Genomic DNA, 22,684 nt, shown 5'->3' with positions numbered 1-22,684 from the left:
AAAGCTAATAATTAAAAAAATAATGGTAAAAAAATAAATAAACAAATAAATAGTAATAATAATCGTAAACATTCCAACGGGTTCAATGTACCTAATTATTTCCTTCCACATTCCATCACTGTTGGGCTAAAGCCACAGTACACGTCTTTTTATGAGTTGTATAGCATCTGTAATTTTTCACTAGTGTCTTAGTTACATACAGCATTGTTTCACAGGAGTGTTGGATGCGCCACAAAAGCGAAACTGTAATCGTTCTGGTGAAGCAGTGGAATGATACGGTGCATAGACTTGTATATATATATATATATATATATATATATATATATATATATATATATATATATATATATATATATATATATATATATATATATATATATATATATATATATATATATGTGGCGAGGGTAAAATATAAAACTAAAGTGTATATGTGGACTTTGAACAAGGAGAGAAAGGGAGAAAGATGTGTACCCAGATGGAACCAAAGAGGACTGAGTGATTGAATGATAGATTAAACATGTCGTCTTAATGAAGACAATCATGTCGCGGTGCCTAAGTAAGTATAGAATCTTAAGATATAAAAAGAAAATATCAGTATAGCAACATCTAGCTACAGTAACTAACTAACCAACCAACCAACCAACTACCTATCTACCTACTTAACTAATTAACTAAGTGACTAAATAACCAACTAAGATATACCAGAATTATCAGTAAAGGAATAATTAACTATAGTGACCAACTAACCAAGTAACCAACTAACTAACTAACCAACCAGCTAACCAACTCTAACAAAATCATAAGATAACAAAGACAGGAATAGATAAAGAGATGGCAGTGAAAGGGGTAAGAGGTAACGGGGATGGAAGGAGACAGGGAGGTGGGAATGCAGAGGTGTTGGAATGGGATACTAAAGGGAGATAAGAAAAGCAAAAGTGGATGGTGTGATGGTGGAGAGATGCTAGGGAGACACAGAGGGAACAACAGTGCAAAGGCTGATGGAGGAGAGATGCTTGGGAATAGAGACCATGTTCTGAAACACTTCTGTACCGCATCTCCACTACATACAATAGGCTCTAGTTGAAGTTACACAGGTTTTCAAGGGTGTTTTTACTATTCTAGTGACAGAAGATTTGTATATTATGAACTGGAGAGATAATTTTGAGAACCCAGCGAATCATGTCTGTGGCCTTTGAAAACAGTCGTGGTGAGCGAGCGAAGCGTTTCTGAATACAAACCTACGAGTGCTGGTCGCGATGTTGGACGGAGGATCAATGTCAGGGGTAGGAGATGAGAAAGGCATGAGTGCTGTGTCTAGACTCTGACGGAAGGAACTTATAGAATTATGAAGGACACCAACACGGAACAATGAATATGGGAGTAGTAATGACTGAAATGTAACGGGGATTTATCAATCAAATTTATCAATCGCTCGTTTGTTTCCAGCAGTGCGAAAAAGAGGAGGAAGAATAAGAAAATCAAACTATCTACCACAAGTGACAAGCATACCGTGGAGGAAAAATGAATGAAATGAGAGAGGAAAAGAAAAGACAAGAGAAGAGAAGAGAGAAAGGAATAAGCGTGTGACGCCAAGAATATAGAGCAGTCGATGCGGGGGACCAGATGGCGTCTGAGTAAGTACTGCGGCTACACTGGCGTTTTGATATTGTGCTATAAATAACTGACCTACAAGAGAGAGAGAGAGAGAGAGAGAGAGACAGAGAGAGAGAGAGAGAGAGAGAGAGAGAGAGAGAGAGAGAGAGAGAGAGAGAGAGAGAGAGAGAGAGAGAGAGAGAGAGAGAGTTTATTGGACAGCGGGTCACGCCACCTCTTCCACTAACACACCAAACGCTTCATATATAAGATTAATAATTCGTGGCAGCGATATTCACATCTAGTCATAAATCAAGCCCTGTCTCTCGTGAACTCTGAGTGGTGGAATCAAAAGAAGGGTATATTTAAACGCACCAGTCTTTCGTTACGAGTGATTTCATAGGCCACAAAGATGATTAATTGAGTCTTCATGAGTGTTTGCACCTTTAATGCCACATAATCCTTGACAAATTATCGATAGAATCATGAAGGTCTTAAAAACTCCAATAACTTCCACTCAAGCTCGTTAAAGAGGTCGTGATCAGACACCGTAAGATTTAGGATGTAATGTCCGTATTCAGAAACTCATGCTCTTTCAACACTATTTTCAAAGGTCACAGAGGTAATCATCCGGGTTCTCAAGTGTGTTTCTCCTGTTAATAATGTAAAAATCTTGTTGATCTGTCACTAGAACTATAAAAAAAAACATACCCTAAGAATCCGTGTAACTTTAATTAGAGCCTTTTGAACGATGTGGAGGTGAAGTACAGAAGTGTTTCAGAATACGGAGCCTAAGAAGAACGCTGGCATTAAGAATTTTTATTGTAGCTAAATACCCTCATCGAATATTATTATCATTATTACAACTATTTTTATTATTTCGTTCTTTTTAGTTTAATTGTAGAAATGAAAAGGGGATAAATACTATGTATCATGATTATAATTTTATAATAACATGATAGCACTTCGCGCCGGTGATGCTTACGTTGCTAGAGTTAATGGGGTGCTCACGGCAACTCCCACACACTGATGCAACACTTGTGGCTGCGGGGAGTGTTGCTGCTCATGTCTGAAGAGAAATCAACTTTTTAATATCTCATACAATAAAACACACTGTCTGTCTGTCTGTGTGTGGGTGTATCCGCTTTTCACGAAAAAAAAAAAAAAAAAAATTAACTGATTGTGATGAAACCTGGTAGGGGGGTCCCACTTGATCCGGGGAGTGACATAGGCTGTCTTTACTTCCAACCCAAAACCTTTAGATTATTCAGGCAAATCTGTCACCGTTACCCAATTCTTGATGGCGGCGCCAGGTATGCCGTAACCCATTTATGATGCTTGGATTTCTGATGGTGGGGAGAGGTATAAATGGAGCATTCATTGTCAGCTTGGAGTTGAATTCCATCAACCTACCGATTCCTTCAGTATGTGGTCGAATTTTCTGTGATAAAGAGGTCTCCAACGAATTAATTTTTCAGGTAAGTCTCATCAGTTCACCGATATAATGAATCGTTAAACAGAAATTGACATAACATACATTTATAAACTGATTGTGATGAAATTTGGTAGGAGGGTCCCCAGTGATCCAGGGAGTGACATAGGCTGCCTTAACTACTTCCAACCCAAAACCGTTAGATTATTCAGGCAAATCTGCCACCATAACCCAATTCTTGATTGTGGCGCCAGGTTAATGGCTATCGACAGAGGACATGCACAACAGTAAACGGACGTATATTTTAGGTTCATTATAAAATAAACTTTGTTTGGTTAATAGCTTTGGCGAACAAACGACTGACAGTGCTTTGGAGAGCCAAATTTTACCCGGGCAATGCTGGGTAATTCTGCTAGTAACAAATAATAATAATAATAATAATAATAATAATAATATTCGATTTATTAAACTTGCAGCCTTATACATCAAAATCCACATTTTACACATACATACTAATATACATACTACAGGAAGTATCTTACAATATGATACTGTGGCTGCCAGGTGGCACCGGTCAACCTATCATAGTAGACTAGGTCCGGGATGATCAGGCCACCCCGTGTGTATTTTTCTATTCAGTCACAACTTCCAATTTACACCAGGCACCTAATCACTGCTGTAAAGAAAGTCCGCCCAAAGACTTCTGACCTGACCCGGGATTCGAACCCGAGGCCTTCCGAGTGTGAATCGGGCGCGGTAACCACTGCGTTACCACTACTATCATACTAGAGTTTACACAGCTTAGATAGAGAGAGAGAGAGAGAGAGAGAGAGAGAGAGAGAGAGAGAGAGAGAGAGAGAGAGAGAGAGAGAGAGAGAGAGAGAGAGAGAGAGAAGGAAATGCATAGCAAGAATGAAATAAGTAACTGTGTAAAAAAAAAGGCAGGGAAATGCATAGCAGAAAAAAAATGACTTAACAAATCTACTTGAGAGAATGGATATCCACAGATACCTACACAACGTAACAATCCACAGTCTTCAATTCAATTACGTACATTACCGCTGTCTTCACCCTCACTCTTTGCACCACCTGGCTGCAACACATGCACCTCACACACTCCAAACCATTCTTATTGTGACTCGCTACTCCTCTTCCAAATAAAAATCTTCTACATTTCCAAAACTCCTTCAGAAATAGCCTGTCCGCTACAAACACACACACACACACACACACACACACACACACACTATAGAGCTGGGGAGTAGACACGTGTGGAGGCGTAGCTGTAGTGTAGATGATAGAGGGAGTGAGTGGCATTACACGTGCTAAGGAATATATTTGGTATAAGCATGTGTGTTGGGGCATCAGTGAGTGAAGTATATTAATTAGTAAGTACTTATGGTCTTTTACTTGACCAATTCACACTATAAATATAAGGTCATTCAAAAACCCACTCTATAAATTTTCTTTAGCCTATTCACTGTTGTGTTTTCTTTTTTTTTTTCAGAGCACAATGAAACTATTATAAAAATGGACACACACACACACACACACACACACACACACACACACACACACACACACACATTGAAAAGAAAGGAAAAGAAAAGAAAAAAAGAAAATCAAGTACCGTCTTTCCCAGGCTGAAAAGTTACTGAAGGAGCTGCAGTATAAAAATAAAGATCTAGAGATTTTCACGTGACGATGAAAAATTCTATGCAGGAGTGAAATGATTAATATAAATAAATCAAGACGGAAAGGTACGATCATATTCATGATTGCAGTATTGGCGGAATTATGGTCACCTGCGATAGTTTTAATGACTCGAAACACACAGGCGAGAGAATCCCCAAAGACTTATTTCGGTAATTTTGAACCCACGTTCTGAACACCGTCAGCTCGGTAACATTTGAGTGGCGCTGACGAGTACAACCTCATTAATTCTCTCTCTGTCATCAAAGTAAAAAAAAAAAAAATCTCCCTCAGTCACCAAAGTAAAAAAAAAAAAAAAAAAAAAAAAGTACAGGGGGAAATTTATATTTGGGGTAAAATACACCACATGCCGAACAATAAATCATGAAGTGCTACTACAACTTACCTTCAGTGTTATATTTAATCTTCATTTACATATAATGAGCCCCGTGTCTCGGCGTACAACACATGGTGGTCGATAAAAACTAAACCCAACACTTGCGCTATATATCTTTGAGGATATATATATATATATATATATATATATATATATATATATATATATATATATATATATATATATATATATATATATATATATATATATATATATATATATATATATATATATATATTTTTTTTTTTTCTTTTATTGGCCTTTTGTAGTGCAAAGAGCAACAGCAAATTTATAAGCTCGATTTCTCAAAAGCACTGTTCTCTCATCAAGACGTATTTTCGAAAGGCATGACGATTATTTATTTGTCGTGCTTTCATAAATTCTTTTCTGTAGATATCGCATGCAATCACACCTGAGAACCTTGGTAACTCTCACTGGATTATGTTAAATGTAAGAGATAAGACGACTAAATGTATGAGGATGCAGTAGCTCCCTTTCATATTACCTACTGAGCAATACCAGTAAAATACAAAAATTACTCTACTATATTCCATTTCAAAATACTCTCCTTTATCCACACCTAGACCTGAGTCAGCTTAGATTTGTGCTGCGAACTAAACAACAGACCACAAACCTTACCTACGTATATTTCAGTCACAAGCGTTTTTTTTTTGCTTCATTTATAACAGTGATGCAACACCAACAGCATGTCTATTTCTGGCGTTGAAATACAAGAGTGGTATTCTTAGTCAACTGGATGTATCCGTGTGAGTTTAAACCGGCGAAGAGTATTTAATGTCAAATCCCTTTGTTCCCTGTTAAGCTTAAAGGATGAGCACCACGCGATGTTGTGTAATCCGAGTTGCTAGCACACACACACACACACACACACACACACACACACACACACACACACACACACACACAACAACAACAACAACAACAACAACAACAACAACAACAACAACAACAACACAATAAAGAATGGATCGTGAAAGGACTGACAGAACAAAAGGGAGGACAGAAAATGGGAAAATTGAGGAGGAAGAGGAAGATTGATTGACTGATTGATTGATTGACTGATTGTTTATTGCCCCGAATAGCATTTTTTTTTTTTTTTACAAAGTAGCATTACATGATTAATCGGGCACTAGCCCGCTGAGCCGAGACTCCCTAGCGGACAGAGGAGTGATATACTCGTACATATAAATGGAGGAGGAGGAGGAGGAGGAGGAGGAGGAGGAGGAGGACAAAGGGAAGTGAAGTGATAAAAAGTTTTAACTACGGTCATATGGCACCGAAATCAAAGAATTGCATGAAAATGCTAGCAATGTTAAAATGAAAGGCAAAAAAGCAACAAAAAAAACGAACAAACAAATAAACAAACAAAAAAAAAATGATATAGTTCAAATAAAAAAGTATATATATATATATATATATATATATATATATATATATATATATATATATATATATATATATATATATATATATATATATATATATATATATATATATATATAAATTTTTTATTTATTTATTTTTTTCTCAGAAACATATAATATTGTATGGCCTAATAAACATATCAATATCAGTATCAGGTTGACAAGTATAACATCAGGCTGTAGAGAGTCAGCAAGATTAGAAGAAATGATGAGTGGCGATGGGGAAATGAGCGTTGATAGGATAGGTAAAAAATCTGGATGGGAAGTGATGGATGGTGGTGTGACTGACGGGGTGATGAGGGTGAGGAGTGGTGACAGTCATAAGATGAAGTGAATGGGATACTGAGGCGTCAAGGGGAGTGGGAGGGTGATGGGAGATGCAGTTACATTATTTAGTTATGAGACCCACGTAATGGGAATCAGACTTCACACAGACGTAGGGATGAACGATAAGCGTCATTTAATTGAAGCCTGAAGACATTTCCGGAAATCAAACACCAAAACAAACAAGACCAACAACAAGACGCCGACAGTACAGCACAACATTACGTATTTTGATTCAGTAATACATCGGATGTAATAAACAGAGGAGGAAGCAACACCCACGCCATCAGCACGCTACCAGCACGCCGGCTTGATGCACGAGGCAGGTATAATGACTGATTAATTAGAAAAAAGAAAAAAAAAATGGGGGTAGAAGACGCCGCAACATCGCAGTCATATGGCGCCTAAGAGAGAGCGACAAAGGGGATCACTTGCTCTACGAAGGCGACGGGCACCGAACCCTCCAATGACAGGCAACCCATCAAAGAAGGTGGCACCGCTGATTCAAGCCCCGCCACCGCGACAAGGTGACTCTCCCATGCGCATAGGCAACGCGTAGTTTCCTTAAATGAAAAAAAATAACAATCGGCCATCTGATAGTCACACGCCACAAGAAAGGGATCCAGATTTACGTGTCAGAATTAAGCAGATTTTTTTGCCCGTTTCAGAAAATAAAGTGCCAAAAATGATGATACTAGTAATCTCAAGTGAAGTGACATTTCATTTCGTCTGTGCTTATTTCTCCAAATCCATCCTCAAACATCCACCACAGGTAACCTCGGCTTAGGTCTACCTGTATAACTCGTATTTATTTTTCATTTTAAGGCTGGACTCACTGAAAGGCGGAGGCAGCGGCGCTGGTGGATGGGGAGATAACAGAAGGGATGGCGTCCATTGTCTCCTGCGCCGAGGCCACACAAGACTGGCTGCTCATGTTGTGACCAAGCTGAGGACACAGTACATCTCACTTCTGAGGCTGCAACTGAACTACAGGACTGGCTGCTTATGTGGTCCATAGGCTAAGGCACGCCTCATACGGGGGGGGGGGAGAGAGAGAGAGAGAGAGAGAGAGAGAGAGAGAGAGAGAGAGAGAGAGAGAGAGAGAGTCTATTAGGAATTACAATTACACACTCAACTATACCTTTATTTATAGAATTTTACAAACTATCAAATAAAAAGCAGATGAGGTTTAGTCTCTCTCTCTCTCTCTCTCTCTCTCTCTCTCTCTCTCTCTCTCTCTCTCTCTCTCTCTCTCTCTCTCTCTCATTGCCGCAATGTTGCATCGCTTGCTATCTTCTACCATTATTTTACGGTAACTGTTCTTCTGATCTTGATAACTGAATGCCCACGGCCTTGCTACACAAGACTTTCTTCTTTCTCTCACCTGTATTCTGTCCACCTTTCTAATGCTAGAATTAATCAGTATTCTCAATCATTCATCCCTTTCTCTGGTAAACTCTGGAACTCCCTGCCTGCTTCTGTATTTCCTCCTTCCTATGACTTGAACTCTTTCACGAGGGAGGTTTCAAGACACTTGTCCTTTAATTTTTGATGACCGCTTTTGACTATTTGGGGACCGGCACCTCAATGGGCCTTTTTTTTTCCTGATAATTTTGTTGCCATTGGCTGGTGTCCTTTCTACATAAACACACACACACACACACACACACACACACACAAGGATATGATAGGAAGGTAACAAGAGCGATGCTTCCGGTTCTCCATTCCTCCACCACCAAACACCAGTGATCGTACTTCCTTTCACTTGGAGAGAGAGAGAGAGAGAGAGAGAGAGAGAGAGAGAGAGAGAGAGAGAGAGAGAGAGAGAGAGAGAGAGAGAGAGAGGAAAAAAAAAATATATATATATATATATATATATATATATATATATATATATATATATATATATATATATATATATATATATATATATATATATATATATATAACGATGATGACAACGATGAATACATACTGTGATCCAGATATCAACATAACTTTTGCATATATAATAGTTTAAATTTTACAATGCTCCACTAAACTCCTTAATGAGAGATGTTCCGAAGGTACATAACATAACAAATAAGGGAAGCTGCAAGAAGCCGTCAGGCCTTCACGTGGCAGTCCCTGTAAGAAACATACCTACCTATTTCCACCAATCATTCCTTTCTATGAATTTGCCTAATGAGTCAGCAATAACAATATGATTACTGAGTCCATTCCATTCATCTAGCACTCTATTTGAAAACTATTTCCTTCCTATCTCTTTTTTAAATCTAAGTTTTCCAAGTTTGAACCCATTATTTCTTATTCTATCTTAATTACTGATCCTGAGAATTCTGCTTACGTTACCCTTGTTATATCCCCTTTGTATCAGTCTTAACAATATATATATATATATATATATATATATATATATATATATATATATATATATATATATATATATATATATATATATATATATATATATATATATATATATATATATATATCTCCCACGTGTGCCCATGGCTAGCCAGTCTATTCTATTTTTAACCTTTCTCCTGCTCTGCCTCTCAAGGGACTCGCACCTTCCTTCCCGTCCTTAGGGAAAATAACGATCTCTACCATTGGCTCTTCCACTTCATTTCCTGGCATCTCATTGGTCATTTCTTCACCCCAAAAGCTGTATCGTGATGCACTTAGCTTACATAAATATAGCCCACATGCGTAGCTTGAACTCAGTCCCAGTCAGAGTTCCAGGCAGAGAATCAATCTCGGTCGTTCACTCAGTTCCCGTCTGAGTCACAGTCAGTCTTGAGAGATGCTACTCAGTCATCATCACGAGCAGCAGCTCATATCGCTTCAGAGAGAGAGAACAACCAACCGTCACATTTATAATCATCTGTCTCTCGTCCCGTATCAAGTGTGTACATCCTCTACATTATTTAATCAAGAAGAACTCTCATCATTCGTGTCTTTTACTCGCACACACCAACTATATCAACTTACTAGCCACAACCTCCTTGCTACCAACAATACCATGCTCACTACCGGTCCTCCACGCCACCAACACACCAAGCTTCTCTTCTGATCCAGCAGTGGCAAGCATCATCAACTGAGCAAGTATCTCATCTAAACCAAAACAAGTGGTAGTCGTACAATCTCAGAACAAATTGAGGAATACCTTATGCCACCTTAGACTTATGGTGGTATGAGGCAGGGGGTGTGAGGTAGGGTGTGTGTGGTAATGTGAGGTACGTGGGGTAAGGGTGCATTCCCAGTGAGTAATGAACAGTGCCTATCATCAAGAAAGTTTCAGGCGGGAGTGTGGTGTAAGGTGAGAGAGAGAGAGAGAGAGAGAGAGAGAGAGAGAGAGAGAGAGAGAGAGAGAGAGAGAGAGAGAGAGAGAGAGAGAGAGAGAGAGAGTGTGTGTGTGTGTGTGTGTGTGTAGTCAGAGCAGACGTTTATGAGCGATTATGCGTGACAACGTTATTTTATTATTGATGAGTTTCATGAACGCTGATTCCCAGAGGCATGAGTGTACTGTACATACATACGTGTCCTGCAATAAACACACATGACGAAACCAATGTTATGCACCACAACGCTCTCAAGTTAACTCACCATTAGACCATTAGTGCAACCAAGCGAGTTCATATTTGATTATAATTTATTTTCATGACGCCCCTGACTCAAACTTGGTCAACTGGGTGCCATTTCAGCATTAAGCAAGTTGCGAGAGAGATTCTTTAGATTGAGGGTAGTAATCTCTCAACTACAAAACTCCTTCAATTTCCTCCTTCCTAGACCATTCCTTTTCTCCTCCTTTCTCCCATCAGTCCAAAATCTCTCTCTCTCTCTCTCTCTCTCTCTCTCTCTCTCTCTCTCTCTCTCTCTCTCTCTCTCTCTCTCTCTCTCTCGTGAATCCACGTGACCCAAAGTTTCCATTACGTATTCGCCGCTGAAACGACCTTGAAGTGGCTGCGCAGAGACGACAATGTGGCGTGACGGGACAGCCTTGGAATGCTGGAGAAATTGGGGTCATTACCCTTGCGAGTACACACTTATGTAGGTCTGTTGGCTGAGGGTGAAGGAAGGATTTGTCTTTGTCGTCTTTTGTGGGTATATCCATCTATCATTGCCTGTTGCTGCCGAGGTGAACAGGCCAGACGAAGAGAGAGAGAGAGAGAGAGAGAGAGAGAGAGAGAGAGAGAGAGAGAGAGAGAGAGACTAAACCTCATGTGGAGTTCTGCAGGTGTGTGTAATTTTCACCTCATTTACCAGAATTTTCTTACTCTTTGCCTTCCTTTCACTTCCATTCTGAGTATATTCACGTTGTTGGGAGCGGTGGATAAGCTCAGGTAGTGAAGTAAGGGTTGGCTGATGTGATGATGGAGCAAGGGAGAGTACGCGTGCCGCCCCTTAGTGATGGGTAAATGAATGACCTTGAGGAGGCATCACAGTGGTCCTTGTGTTGCTTGTATCCAGTGATTGGCACACCTAACCGAAAATTTAGCTTCGATGACTGTTGAAGTGCTAACTCGAAACTTAATTTCGATGATATTAAATTAATAAACTGGAAAAAAAAAAAAAAAACTGATTACTTTCTCGAATAAGAAACATTGGTTAAGAAATACTGGTAAAAACAAATTCAATATGTTGATATTAATACAACTTTCCAACAGACCATAAGATCAGTTTTCCCAAAGATGGGGCCAGTACTGGTGTAGACGACCAGTGCTAGATGGAATGTGACAACTGTATAGTGAAAATTTGCATTCTATTCGTTTTTTTATTTTTTATTTTTTTTTTATTCGAAAATGAGATGTATAGTCACGCAAAAAAGTTTCCACTAATTTCAGTAGCTTTCCTGAATCGTGAGTCACCTTATGCGTGTTGCAAAACCTGACAACTGATGCTAATTCTGATGAAGACTTGAGACCGAAGGAAAACATTAAACATAATGGAAGTGAGCATAGCAGGTTACAAGACTTTTTGACCGCGACCGTGCACTGCAAGACACGATTTCCTTAAAGTAGTAAAGACATGTAATCTACAATGTACAGGGAAGCAGATCGCCTTTATCTACACCCCTCATAAAGCTTGCAAGGAAGAAGTTCAACAGCTCCATCACACTGTACAAGACGTAATAAGCGTAAGGGCCAGTCATTATCCACAACCAAGGCACCTCTGAGTCATTATCAATCAACATCAAGTCATGATCCACCACTACCACTCAATATCCACAATCATTATTTGCCATCAATCAGTCACTATGCAATATGTATCAGCCAATCATCAGACTCATTATATATACGTCATTTCAATGTAATCTGGAGCAAAATACGTATAATTTATCTGTTTATGTATTTATGTATGTACTTCTCCCATTAATATTCATCGTCCGTCAGTATCATTATAGATCCGGGCCATGTTAGATACTCCTGATGCGTTCATGTCACTTTGTATTGATCCGTTTCTTCTATTTGCCTATTTGTTTTTAATCTTTTGTTCTTTATTCTTTTCTTTTTATGTTTTTTTTTCTTTCTGTATATTTTATTTATTATATATCTTTAACTGTTCATTTGTTTATTAATTTGTTTGTCTGTTTATCTATTTATGTTTATTTATTTTATTCATTATTTTTTTCTTTCTTCTTTCATAATTTCTATTTTATTTTAGATTTAATTTTTATTTGTCATTTTTTTTTATTTACTCAGTTATTTATCTTATTTACTTATTTGTTTTATTTTATTAATTTAATAATTTTATTTCATTTTATTTATTCTTCCCGCATCCTTGCAGTAGAAGCTGGTGAGTAAGTGGCCCAGTAAAGATAATAAAGAGGCCAAAGAATTAAGACGAATTTCAAGACCACCACACCCCTTGACCTCCTGAAGGGGACGCGCGCGCGAGCGCGCACACACACACACACACACACACACACACACACACACACACACACACACACACACACACACACACACACACACACTGGTTCTAGATAGTAGTAATTTTCATCAGATCATACACTTTAACTCAAATGTGTGATCGAGTTATTTAGCTGGGGAAAAAAAAAAAGTAAAGAAAAGAAAGAAAAAAAAAAAAAAAAAAAAAAAAAAAAAAAAAATATATATATATATATATATATATATATATATATATATATATATATATATATATATATATATATATATATATATATATATATATATATATATATATATATATATATATATATATATATATATATATACACACACACACACACACACACACACACACACACACACACACTCACATACAATGGATGATTTTTTTGCTGACTTATTCTTATGACTATTATGTGCATGTTCTTTGTGGCAATTTTAATGCTCACACTTTCACTATGTCTGATATTCCTTCTGATACTGCTGTGGACCCTGTGTCTGTGGAAGTACCTCAAGTAAGTTTAACTGATTTTGGAGCAACAGAGACTAGAGCAAACCAAGATTTAACCCCAGATAGGAATTCATATGGGAAAAAGTTGTTGGATGTTTGTAAGAATCATCTAGTTTATATATTTAATGAAAGGTTAGGGGAGGACTGCAGCACTGGCAAACCTACAACCACACACAATACAACTATTGACTATTTTTTAGGATCACCAGTGATTATGAAGAATGTTGTAGTTTTTAAAGTATTAGATTATGAACCTTTGTGGTCTGATGTACGCTGTGGACTACATACAAGAATTAAATGTAAGATACAAAGTACAGTGCCTGCTGTAAACCAAGAGGCACAAGAATCGAGACAATCAAGTGTAAGGCCAAGTAAATGGAATGTTGAAAAAAATTTTTTATATGTGAGTAATATTGATGAAACTAAGGTAAATTAACTGATTGCAAAAGTGGATGAATTATCCATGGATGATATTAATCAAATATTAAAGCAAATACTGATTGAGCTGGCACTTGCAACTTTCCCACCATATAAGAAAAGAACATTCACTAAAAAGTCCAATAATGCCACCTCAGTGGGATATGAAAAAGAGTGCTGGGCATCTAGAAAGGAATACCATAAAGCTAGACAGAGGTATCATTTGCATAGAAGTAGTGTAAATTTTAACAACATGATCAAGAAAAGCAAGAAATATAAAGCAAATCTAAAAAGAGTGAAGAATAAGGAGGGGGATAACTTAATAAAGGAACTTAGAAAATATAAGACTGATGACCCTATAGCATATTGGAAAATTTTAAATAGTCAGAAAAGAACTTATCAGATCCCCATAACACTAAATGAATTCTATGAGCATTTTAAGCAGCTAGCGGGTGATGAAAATTCTGACAGTAGTGATGTGAATATTACAAATGATGAAGACAGTGTGGATGCTGAAATTTTATCAGTACTTAATGATCCTATAAGTGAAGAATAGGTAGTTAGAAATATTAAGAAGTTAAAAAACAACAAATCCCCAGCATCTGATATGATATTAAATGAATATATTAAAAGTACTAAGCAGCTTTTGTGTCCCCTCTATGTTAAAATGTTCAATAAAATACTTGATACTGGTGTCATGCCAGCTGAATGGTTGGTGGGTACAATAGTGTCACTCTTTAAAAACACAGGAGACATCCAGGATGTTAGTAATTACAGGGGCATCACCTTACTTAGCTGCATGGTGAAGCTGTTCACCTCCATACTTAATGAAAGACTTAATGATTATTCAAACACCTTATTTATCATTAATAAAACACAAGTGGGTTTCAGACATGGATATTCCACTCTGGATCATATATTTTTGTTGAAATGTGTAATTTATTTATTTAACTGGAAGAAAAGAAAGCTATTTTGTTTATTTGTTGATTACAAGAAAGCCTTTGATACGGTATGGCATGAAGGTTTATGGTGTAGGCTTGTGAAAAAGCTTGTGGAAAAGGTGCAAGGGAAAATTCTAAATGTAATCAGAAATATGTACAATAATATCAGGTCATGTGTCATGCTTAACCAAGAGATTTCTGACACCTTTGTTTGTAATGTAAGGGTAAGACGGGGGGAAAATTTATCACCTTTGCTTTTTGCTTTTTATGTAAATGATATTGAATGTAAATTAATTTAATATAGTTGCAGTTATGTAAATTTGGGTGATGATTTCTTAAACTTGTATCTTAACTATTTGTTATTACATATGCAGATGATACAGTTATTTTGTTTGACATTGAGGATGAAATGAAGCAGGCACTGGTTGCTCTGAATTTATATTGTAATGAATGGAAATTGAAGCTAAACTGTAACAAAACAAAAGTAGTAGAGTTTAGTAGGGGAAGACAAAATTTATCTAACTATGAATTTGAATTTGGTGGTGAAAACAGTGAAGTAGTAACCGAGTATAAGTATCTTGGAGTGTTATTAAATTTTAATGGGAGGTTTTGCAAAGGTGAGCTGGAGCTAAAGGAGACAGCTGCAAGAGCAATGTACTCATTAATAAGTAAGTGTAGGAAGTATGACTTGCCAGTGGATATAAAACTTGAATTATTTACTGCCATGGTGTTACCTATATTGACTTATGCATCTGAAATTTGGGGTTACCATATTGCTGGAGAGTTAGAGTATATATACATGAAATTTTTAAAACAAGTTTTAGGTGTTCATAAGAATACTTGTAATGACATGGTGTATGGTGAACTTGGTGTATTTCCACTTGATATTTATATAAAGAAAAAACGATAGGTTATTGGTCTAGGCTAATTTCAGGTTACTAAATTGTGTTATGTAATGTACCAATGTCTATTGCAGCTGGATAAGTTAGGGCTTTATACTTCTCTATGGTTAGCTTGTATAAGAAATATTTGTAATGACTGTGGAATGTCTGGTATGTGGTTGTTGCAAGATGTTCCTAATTCAAGATGGGTGAAGAAAGCTGTGGAAGTGAGATTGAAAGATCAGTGGCTTGTAACATGGCATCATAATTTAGAAACAAAATCATTAAGTAGCAATTATAGGGTGTTTAAGACAGATTTTGACAGAGAACAGTATTTAGAAAAGTTAACAAAGGGTGACAGATTATTAGTGACTAAATTTAGAACTTGTAATAATAGACTTCCTGTAAATGTTGGTAGGTGGTATCAAGGTGTCAGTAGAGAAGATAGGGTATGTAACAAGTGTAATGTTAAGGTAGTAGGAGATGAATTTCATGTTCTTTTTGAATGTACGAATGTGGAAATTGTTAGGTTACATAATATGTATATACCAAATTATTACACAAATAGGCCAACACAATTCAAATATGTTTCTTCATGCAAAGTACAAGTTCAAGTGTGAAGAAGAAATTATCTGTTTTTGAGGATGGTGCTATGCATGTTTAGATAAATGGTGTGCAAAACTGGTCAAAAGATTTTTTTATTTCTTAATTAGTAATGGTATGTATAATTATATATGTATACACATTTATTTATAAATTTTTTGCCATTGCTTACAATGTATTTCATTTGTACGTATTTTTTTATGTATTATTATGCACATTCTGTATATAATTTATGGTGTTTGTATTCTTTTGCTGGAGAGCTGTGCTCCATACTTTTATACTTTTATATAAAGTCTGAGCTTACTCATTAAATTCCAAATTCTAAAAATTCAAAAAATTCTAAAAAAAAAAAAAAAAAAAAAAAAAAATCTAAAAAAAAAAAAAAAAAAAAAGGCTTTGTTATGTTGTGGAAGGAACATTTATGATATGCATTATACCAGGAAAATGTTTGTGGAAAAATACTGAACATAATTGAAAGCACATATAACAATATCAGTCAGTATTCATTTTGTCGCGCTGCATACTGGTTATATTGTGAAATTAGACAGACGTGAGAGTTGTGCTCCATACTTCCCCCACACATTTTTTTTTTTTTTGTAAACTCTGAACATTGAGTAAATATGTTATTTGTTCTACGTTTGAACACACACACACACACACACACACACACACACACACACACACACACTATGATGAAGAAAATTATACCCATTATGCTATGTCCCACACTGGAATATGCAGCAGTGGTGTGGTCTCCGCATATGAAGAAAGACATAAAGAAGTTGGAAAGAATTCAGAGGGCTGCTACAAGGATGGTACCGGAGCTGAAAGACCTAACATACGAAGAGAGGCTGAAGGAAATTGGAGTCAACTTTGCAAGTTAGAAGAGAAAGAGGAGATCTAATAACGATGTATGAAATAATTAACCGAACTGAGAAGATAGACATGCAGGATATGGTGTTGCTGGAAGAAGGTGAAGCTGGACGGACAAGAGGGCACTCAAAGAAGGTCAGGAAGAGTCAGTGTTTTAAAGACATCAAGAAGTACAGTTTTCTACATAGAACTGTGGATATCTGGAATGGTCCAAAGAGGAGGCTGTTACAGCATCAAACGTTCATAAATTTAAGGAAACTGGAAAAAAAAAAAAAAAAAAAAAAAAAAAAATATATATATATATATACGAGTATATATATATATATATATATATATATATATATATATATATATATATATATATATATATATATATATATATATATATATATATATATATATATGGAGAAAGGACATTATGAGCCCTGCTCGAACCGTGTTATACAACTAGGTAAATACACATGATAGTCCCCCTCAAGTTAATTTGCAATATCTATAAAAAATAAATAAATAAATAAAAACGATAGCTAAAAATTGCAATAACAATGATCTCTTGAGCCTCACTGGTTTAGACGCTGGTCATCGTGAGTGGTGGACAAAAGTGTAAAGAAAAAAAAAAAACAATGAATTCTACAGTCCACTTGAAAAAAAAATATATATATTTCAAACATTTATGTATTTTGATGGACTTGGCACGTTCTTTCTAGGTAGATAGAGGCGATCAAATAAATAGATAAAATAAATAGATAAAAATGAATACCTAAAAAATATAAAGAAAGAAAAGAAAGAGAGGAAGAAAGAAAATAAAGAATGAAAGAAAGTAAGCAAGAAGAAAAAATATAGGTCAATAAACCAATAAATAAGTAAAGAAAATAAGATAAGATAATTTCCCCACTTCCACAGTAAAAGTTATCATGAGTCACCGTTCTAACAAGTACATCTTCTCTAACATCCATTTTCGTTTACCAGGCTATAAGGATAAACACAAGTAGACTTCATGACAAACTATTGTTGCTGTAAGTACCAAATTCCACTAAACTTTTCTCTCATGACCAATACATTGTTGATGATACATTCGCTACTGTGGTTGCCTTTTCATCATTGTACCATGTGTTTACCATTAAGGACCTTCGGCAGAGGGAATCACGAGCCACAGATACGAAGCAAAAACAGAAAATTAATACCCAGCAATTTTCTGTGGTGACGTCCATACATGTTTTTTTTTTTTTTTTCAATGGAAATACTGAAGGTTAAGAGCTATTGGTGAAGAGGAAGAGTAGAAAAATGAAGTACAGTTGGAGGGAGGAAAGATGGCTCCACGTCCACCGTCGTCCTTACAAAGAAGGCTCAAAGTTACTGTTTCATACGAAACCTGTCATGAATCCCAGCCGCCATAACTAATATTTCAGAGCTTTACATCACGATTGTGGGGATTTCTGTGAGCGTGTGATGTAATCAAATGGGCAATGCCATGATGAATGACAACGATATTCAACAGGCAGGCAAGACTAAGAGGTTGCTTGTCAACACTGCCACTCGTAACCATGCAATTAACTGGTTATTTAGTAACACCACATATTTATAATTACCATCATCACGATGTGCTACTTTGAAATATTTGTATATATTTTATTCTTCTATTTTACATCTATTTTTTCCTTACACTAACTTTTTTTTTTTTTTTAACACAATTTGATAAGTTTTCCTTGATAAGACAAACCAGGGTGGCCCGCCAGTTGATTGTCTGTGGCCCGCAAGCGCTTGTATTATAAATCTATTTTGTACACGAAAAATACAGACGAAATTTCTGTGTCTGTATATGAAATAGTACTAGGAGATAGGATTTTATATATATATATATATATATATATATATATATATATATATATATATATATATATATATATATATATATATATATATATATATATATATATATTAGTGGCCCTCCATGTAATCATTTAGTGCTGAACTGTCCCAGGATGTCGAAGAAGTTGGACCGTCCTAAGATAAACCATATTTGTGTAATATTTATACAGCGGAAATTTCAACATCACAGTTGTAACATGAATAATGCATGTAACATGAGGAAGGCATCTTACAATAAATGTGGATCTATGTGTTCTATATAATGAAAATATTAAGAATTTAAGAGATCAGAAAAGGTAAAAATTTTTAGGTGTGACAATTAATCCTACATATTAGTGGGCTGAACTTGTTAAAATTACAAAGCATACGGTAGTTGAAGGTACATGGATATCCGTCTGTATGTATATATATATATATATATATATATATATATATATATATATATATATATATATATATATATATATATATATATATATATGTGTGTGTGTGTGTGTGTGTGTGTGTGTGTGTGTGTGTGTGTGTGTGTGTGTGTGTGTGTGTGTGTGTGTGTGTGTGTGTGTGTGTGTGTGTGTGTGTGTGTGTGTGTGTGTGTGTGTGTGTGTGTGTGTGTGTGTGTGTGTGTGTGTGTGTGTGTGTGTGTGTGTGTGTGTGTGTGTGTGTGTGTGTGTGTGTGTGTGTGTGTGTGTGTGTGTGTGTGTGTGTGTGTGTGTGTGTTTTACGAAGAAGAGGTCAGGTGAACAGGGAGCAGATGTTTATTTGTTCCTCTCTTCAAAATGCAGAGAAAAACACTAAAGATCATTGCCAATTAAAGGGAACACACTCAATCACTCAATCACTGTATTTTCTCTATTGCATAACTAATGTTCAAATATGATATGAATAATTTACCTATAAAATTCATACAAATTTTCTTTTAAGAAATTAACGAGTTTCCTCCTTACTGAACAAGATATTGTCTACACACACATTTCACGGTGATATTCCGCGATGTACGACAACACTGTCATACTTATTATTATTATTGTTATTATTATTATTATTATTATTATTATTATTATTATTATCATTATTATTATCATGGCGCGAAAAAGTTTCTTATGCTATAGGGAAGCGTTGTCTTATTAAAGCAGTGAGGCAGTAATGAATGCCACACTATATATACTAAAGTATGAGATATGACTTTATGATGCTCAGAATCCAAAAATAAATATAGAGAGACTTCTTAATCTGTCAATGCTCGAGTGTTTTCGCGTAGCTCAATAAAGCCTTTAGGAGTGGAGTGCATGTGTATATGCTTTGTTATATCTGGGTTTATCTTATCAGATCTTTTCTTATTTTAATGTGATGAAATAAAATTGATAACAGTAAGGATGCTGGGGCTCATCGTCCGGCACTCTAAGAGGATAACTTTGTAGCCAATGGCCGCAACACAAACCATGTTAGGGTTGATCTCAGTAAAGACAAAGTTGATGCAAGTAATGGTCGAGGTCCTGACGGCAGCGTGGCAGCACTATCAGTAGTAGTAACCAAGATGGTTTTCGTTGATTGTCTGGTGCAATGATGCGTAACTAACAAGGTTACGTTTATTCAGTTAACGTTTACATCAAGTATCAGTATAGTGACAGGGAGACTATTCAGTCAGCAGGTGCATCATGAGATGTCAAGTCGAGCGCCGAATCTCACTGCCACAAGTGATGCTGAGGCCGGCAGTGTGGCCTGTCCTGAGACCACGGATCTGCTTGTGGTCTTAATAACAGGATTTTTTTGAAGAGTTAATACTGAGGACTCTTAATGGGTACAGCATAGGAAAGGCATTTAGTTCTTATAGTACCAAGCAACTGTTGATAATATTATACGACATCCAAGTGAAACAAGCAACTCCGAGGATCTAAAATCACTTACTAAGAGGTAAGAGTTTTTTACCTACGTTGGCAAGTGTCAACGTGGACATAACGAGAAGAGACGGAGAAATGGCTGAGATGCTTCAAAGAGGGTGTGGATGTGCGTGGTATGTGCAGAAATGAACGATAGGAAGATCTGCAAGATGAAGACGTGGTAGTAATGAAAGGTTTTGGTTTGGGAGGAAAGGGGTCAGGAGCAGGTGAGGCTAGAGAGATAGTGGTTGAGATGCGTATAAAACCTATCTGAAGTGAAAACAGCTATGCTAAGATTATGTTTATTAATGTTTAAGAATAAGGCTAGCTGAGTTGGTGGTGGATGTACGATATTGGAAAGCTAATAAGAACATACAGGAACAAGGGAAGCTGCAAGAAGCCAGTAGACCTACACGTAGCAGTCCTGTAAAACATACCTACCTAACTCTATCCACTTATCATACCTATTAATAAACTAATCTAATCCTTTAACGTAGGCATCAATATTATTAAAAAAAAAAGAAAAAAAAATAGGTAGGCATAAAGTTTCATAATGGTATGTAGAGTAATAGAGAATGGTGGCAGTAAGGAATAACTGCCAGCTAGGTATTTAAATATACAGAAAGAAAGAAAGAAAGAAAAAGAAAAAAAAAATACATGGGCCGAAAAGGACGAGGGAACGGTGTCAGTTTACATGAGCCTAACCTAAGCAGTATGAAGGCCTTAGTATTTGCACGCAGAAGAGTAGTGGTGTGGGGATTATGGGACTGATATATAATGACAGAAGTTGGTCTTATGCTTCCGCCAGACGAGTTTTCTCTTTCTATATTTAATCTCTTGTTTTTTCTTTCGACTACAGTACGATATATGTCTTTCTAAGAGAGAGAGAGAGAGAGAGAGAGAGAGAGAGAGAGAGAGAGAGAGAGAGAGAGAGAGAGAGAGAGAGAGAGAGAGAGAGAGAATTTCATCCCCTAACATAGATAACAAACGAACGTCACACCTGCCACTGATAGCCTAGTACGCACCGGCCACCAGCAATAGACAAGGTCATCAGATCCTATACAAAAATCAATGTGGCTTTGTTTGGCGAGCTGTTATACAAATGCTATTCCGAATAACCTTGGCACTCTTCTAACTATCGTTATCATCCTGGTGTGACGTAGCGCGTTATCATCTTTGAAATATAGCAGTAAGCCCTCTTTTCCCCTTTTGTTTTTGCAGAGAGAGAGAGAGAGAGAGAGAGAGAGAGAGAGAGAGAGAGAGAGAGAGAGAGAGAGAGAGAGAGAGAGAGAGACCCATATTGCTGAACGTTTCGGAGTTTCGGAGTTCACGACCGACATCAGGCACATCCGCGGTGAGGAGAACCTGGTGGCGGACGCTCTCTCCCGCGGCGATACGCGTTCTGGCGACGGCGCCCTTCCACAAAGCATGGCCACGGTCACACGCCCCCCTCCCGTGGACTACGCGGCAGTAGCGGCGGCGCAAGAAGGCGACCAGGAGCTGCAAGCCCTGCGGGAAGGCCCCACGGCTCTACAGTTGCTTCGGTGTCACGGCCCAGACTCCCCCTCACAGCTGTGGTGTGATGTGTCCTGTGGCGTCGCGCGCCCTTACATCCCGGAGCAGTTCCGACGCCGAGTCTTCACACACTACCACGCCCTCAATCACCCCGGCATCTTGAGTACCCATCTCCTCATCAGCAGGAGAGCGGTGTGGCCAGGAGTGAGGAAGGACATACCGGCATGGCTCCGCTCATGTCTGGCCTGTCAGACCGCCAAGGTCCACCGCCACACCCGCACCTCCCTGCAACCCATACCCACGTCCACGGACCGCTTCCACACGGTGCATGTGGACCTGGTCGGGCCCCTGCCGCCCTCCCGTGGATACAGGTACCTCCTCACGTGGGTCGATAGG

The 22,684-nt window shown here is 37.3% G+C and overlaps 1 protein-coding gene across 2 annotated transcripts in view; it reads right to left on the bottom strand.

Moving 5' to 3' along the window:
* LOC135104425 (sodium- and chloride-dependent GABA transporter ine-like) overlaps positions 1-22,684 on the bottom strand; it is a 57,310-nt gene that overhangs the window by 28,681 nt on the left and 5,945 nt on the right. Inside the window, exon 1 of one of the 2 annotated variants that reach the window (XM_064011832.1) lies at positions 7,723-7,888. The exons of the other annotated variant lie outside the window; for it this stretch is intronic. Within the exon in view, the coding sequence (XP_063867902.1) occupies positions 7,723-7,820 (98 nt within the window). The 5' untranslated portion in view covers positions 7,821-7,888. Of the gene's footprint in view, positions 1-7,722; positions 7,889-22,684 lie in introns of those variants that run through there. 2 annotated transcript variants of the gene reach the window in all.

This window comes from Scylla paramamosain, chromosome 10, assembly GCF_035594125.1.
Source record: "Scylla paramamosain isolate STU-SP2022 chromosome 10, ASM3559412v1, whole genome shotgun sequence".
In the NCBI taxonomy this organism is placed as follows: Eukaryota; Metazoa; Arthropoda; class Malacostraca; order Decapoda; family Portunidae; genus Scylla; species Scylla paramamosain.
Note: the sequence above shows the minus strand (reverse complement) of the source record. Positions and strands in the feature narration are given on the sequence as shown.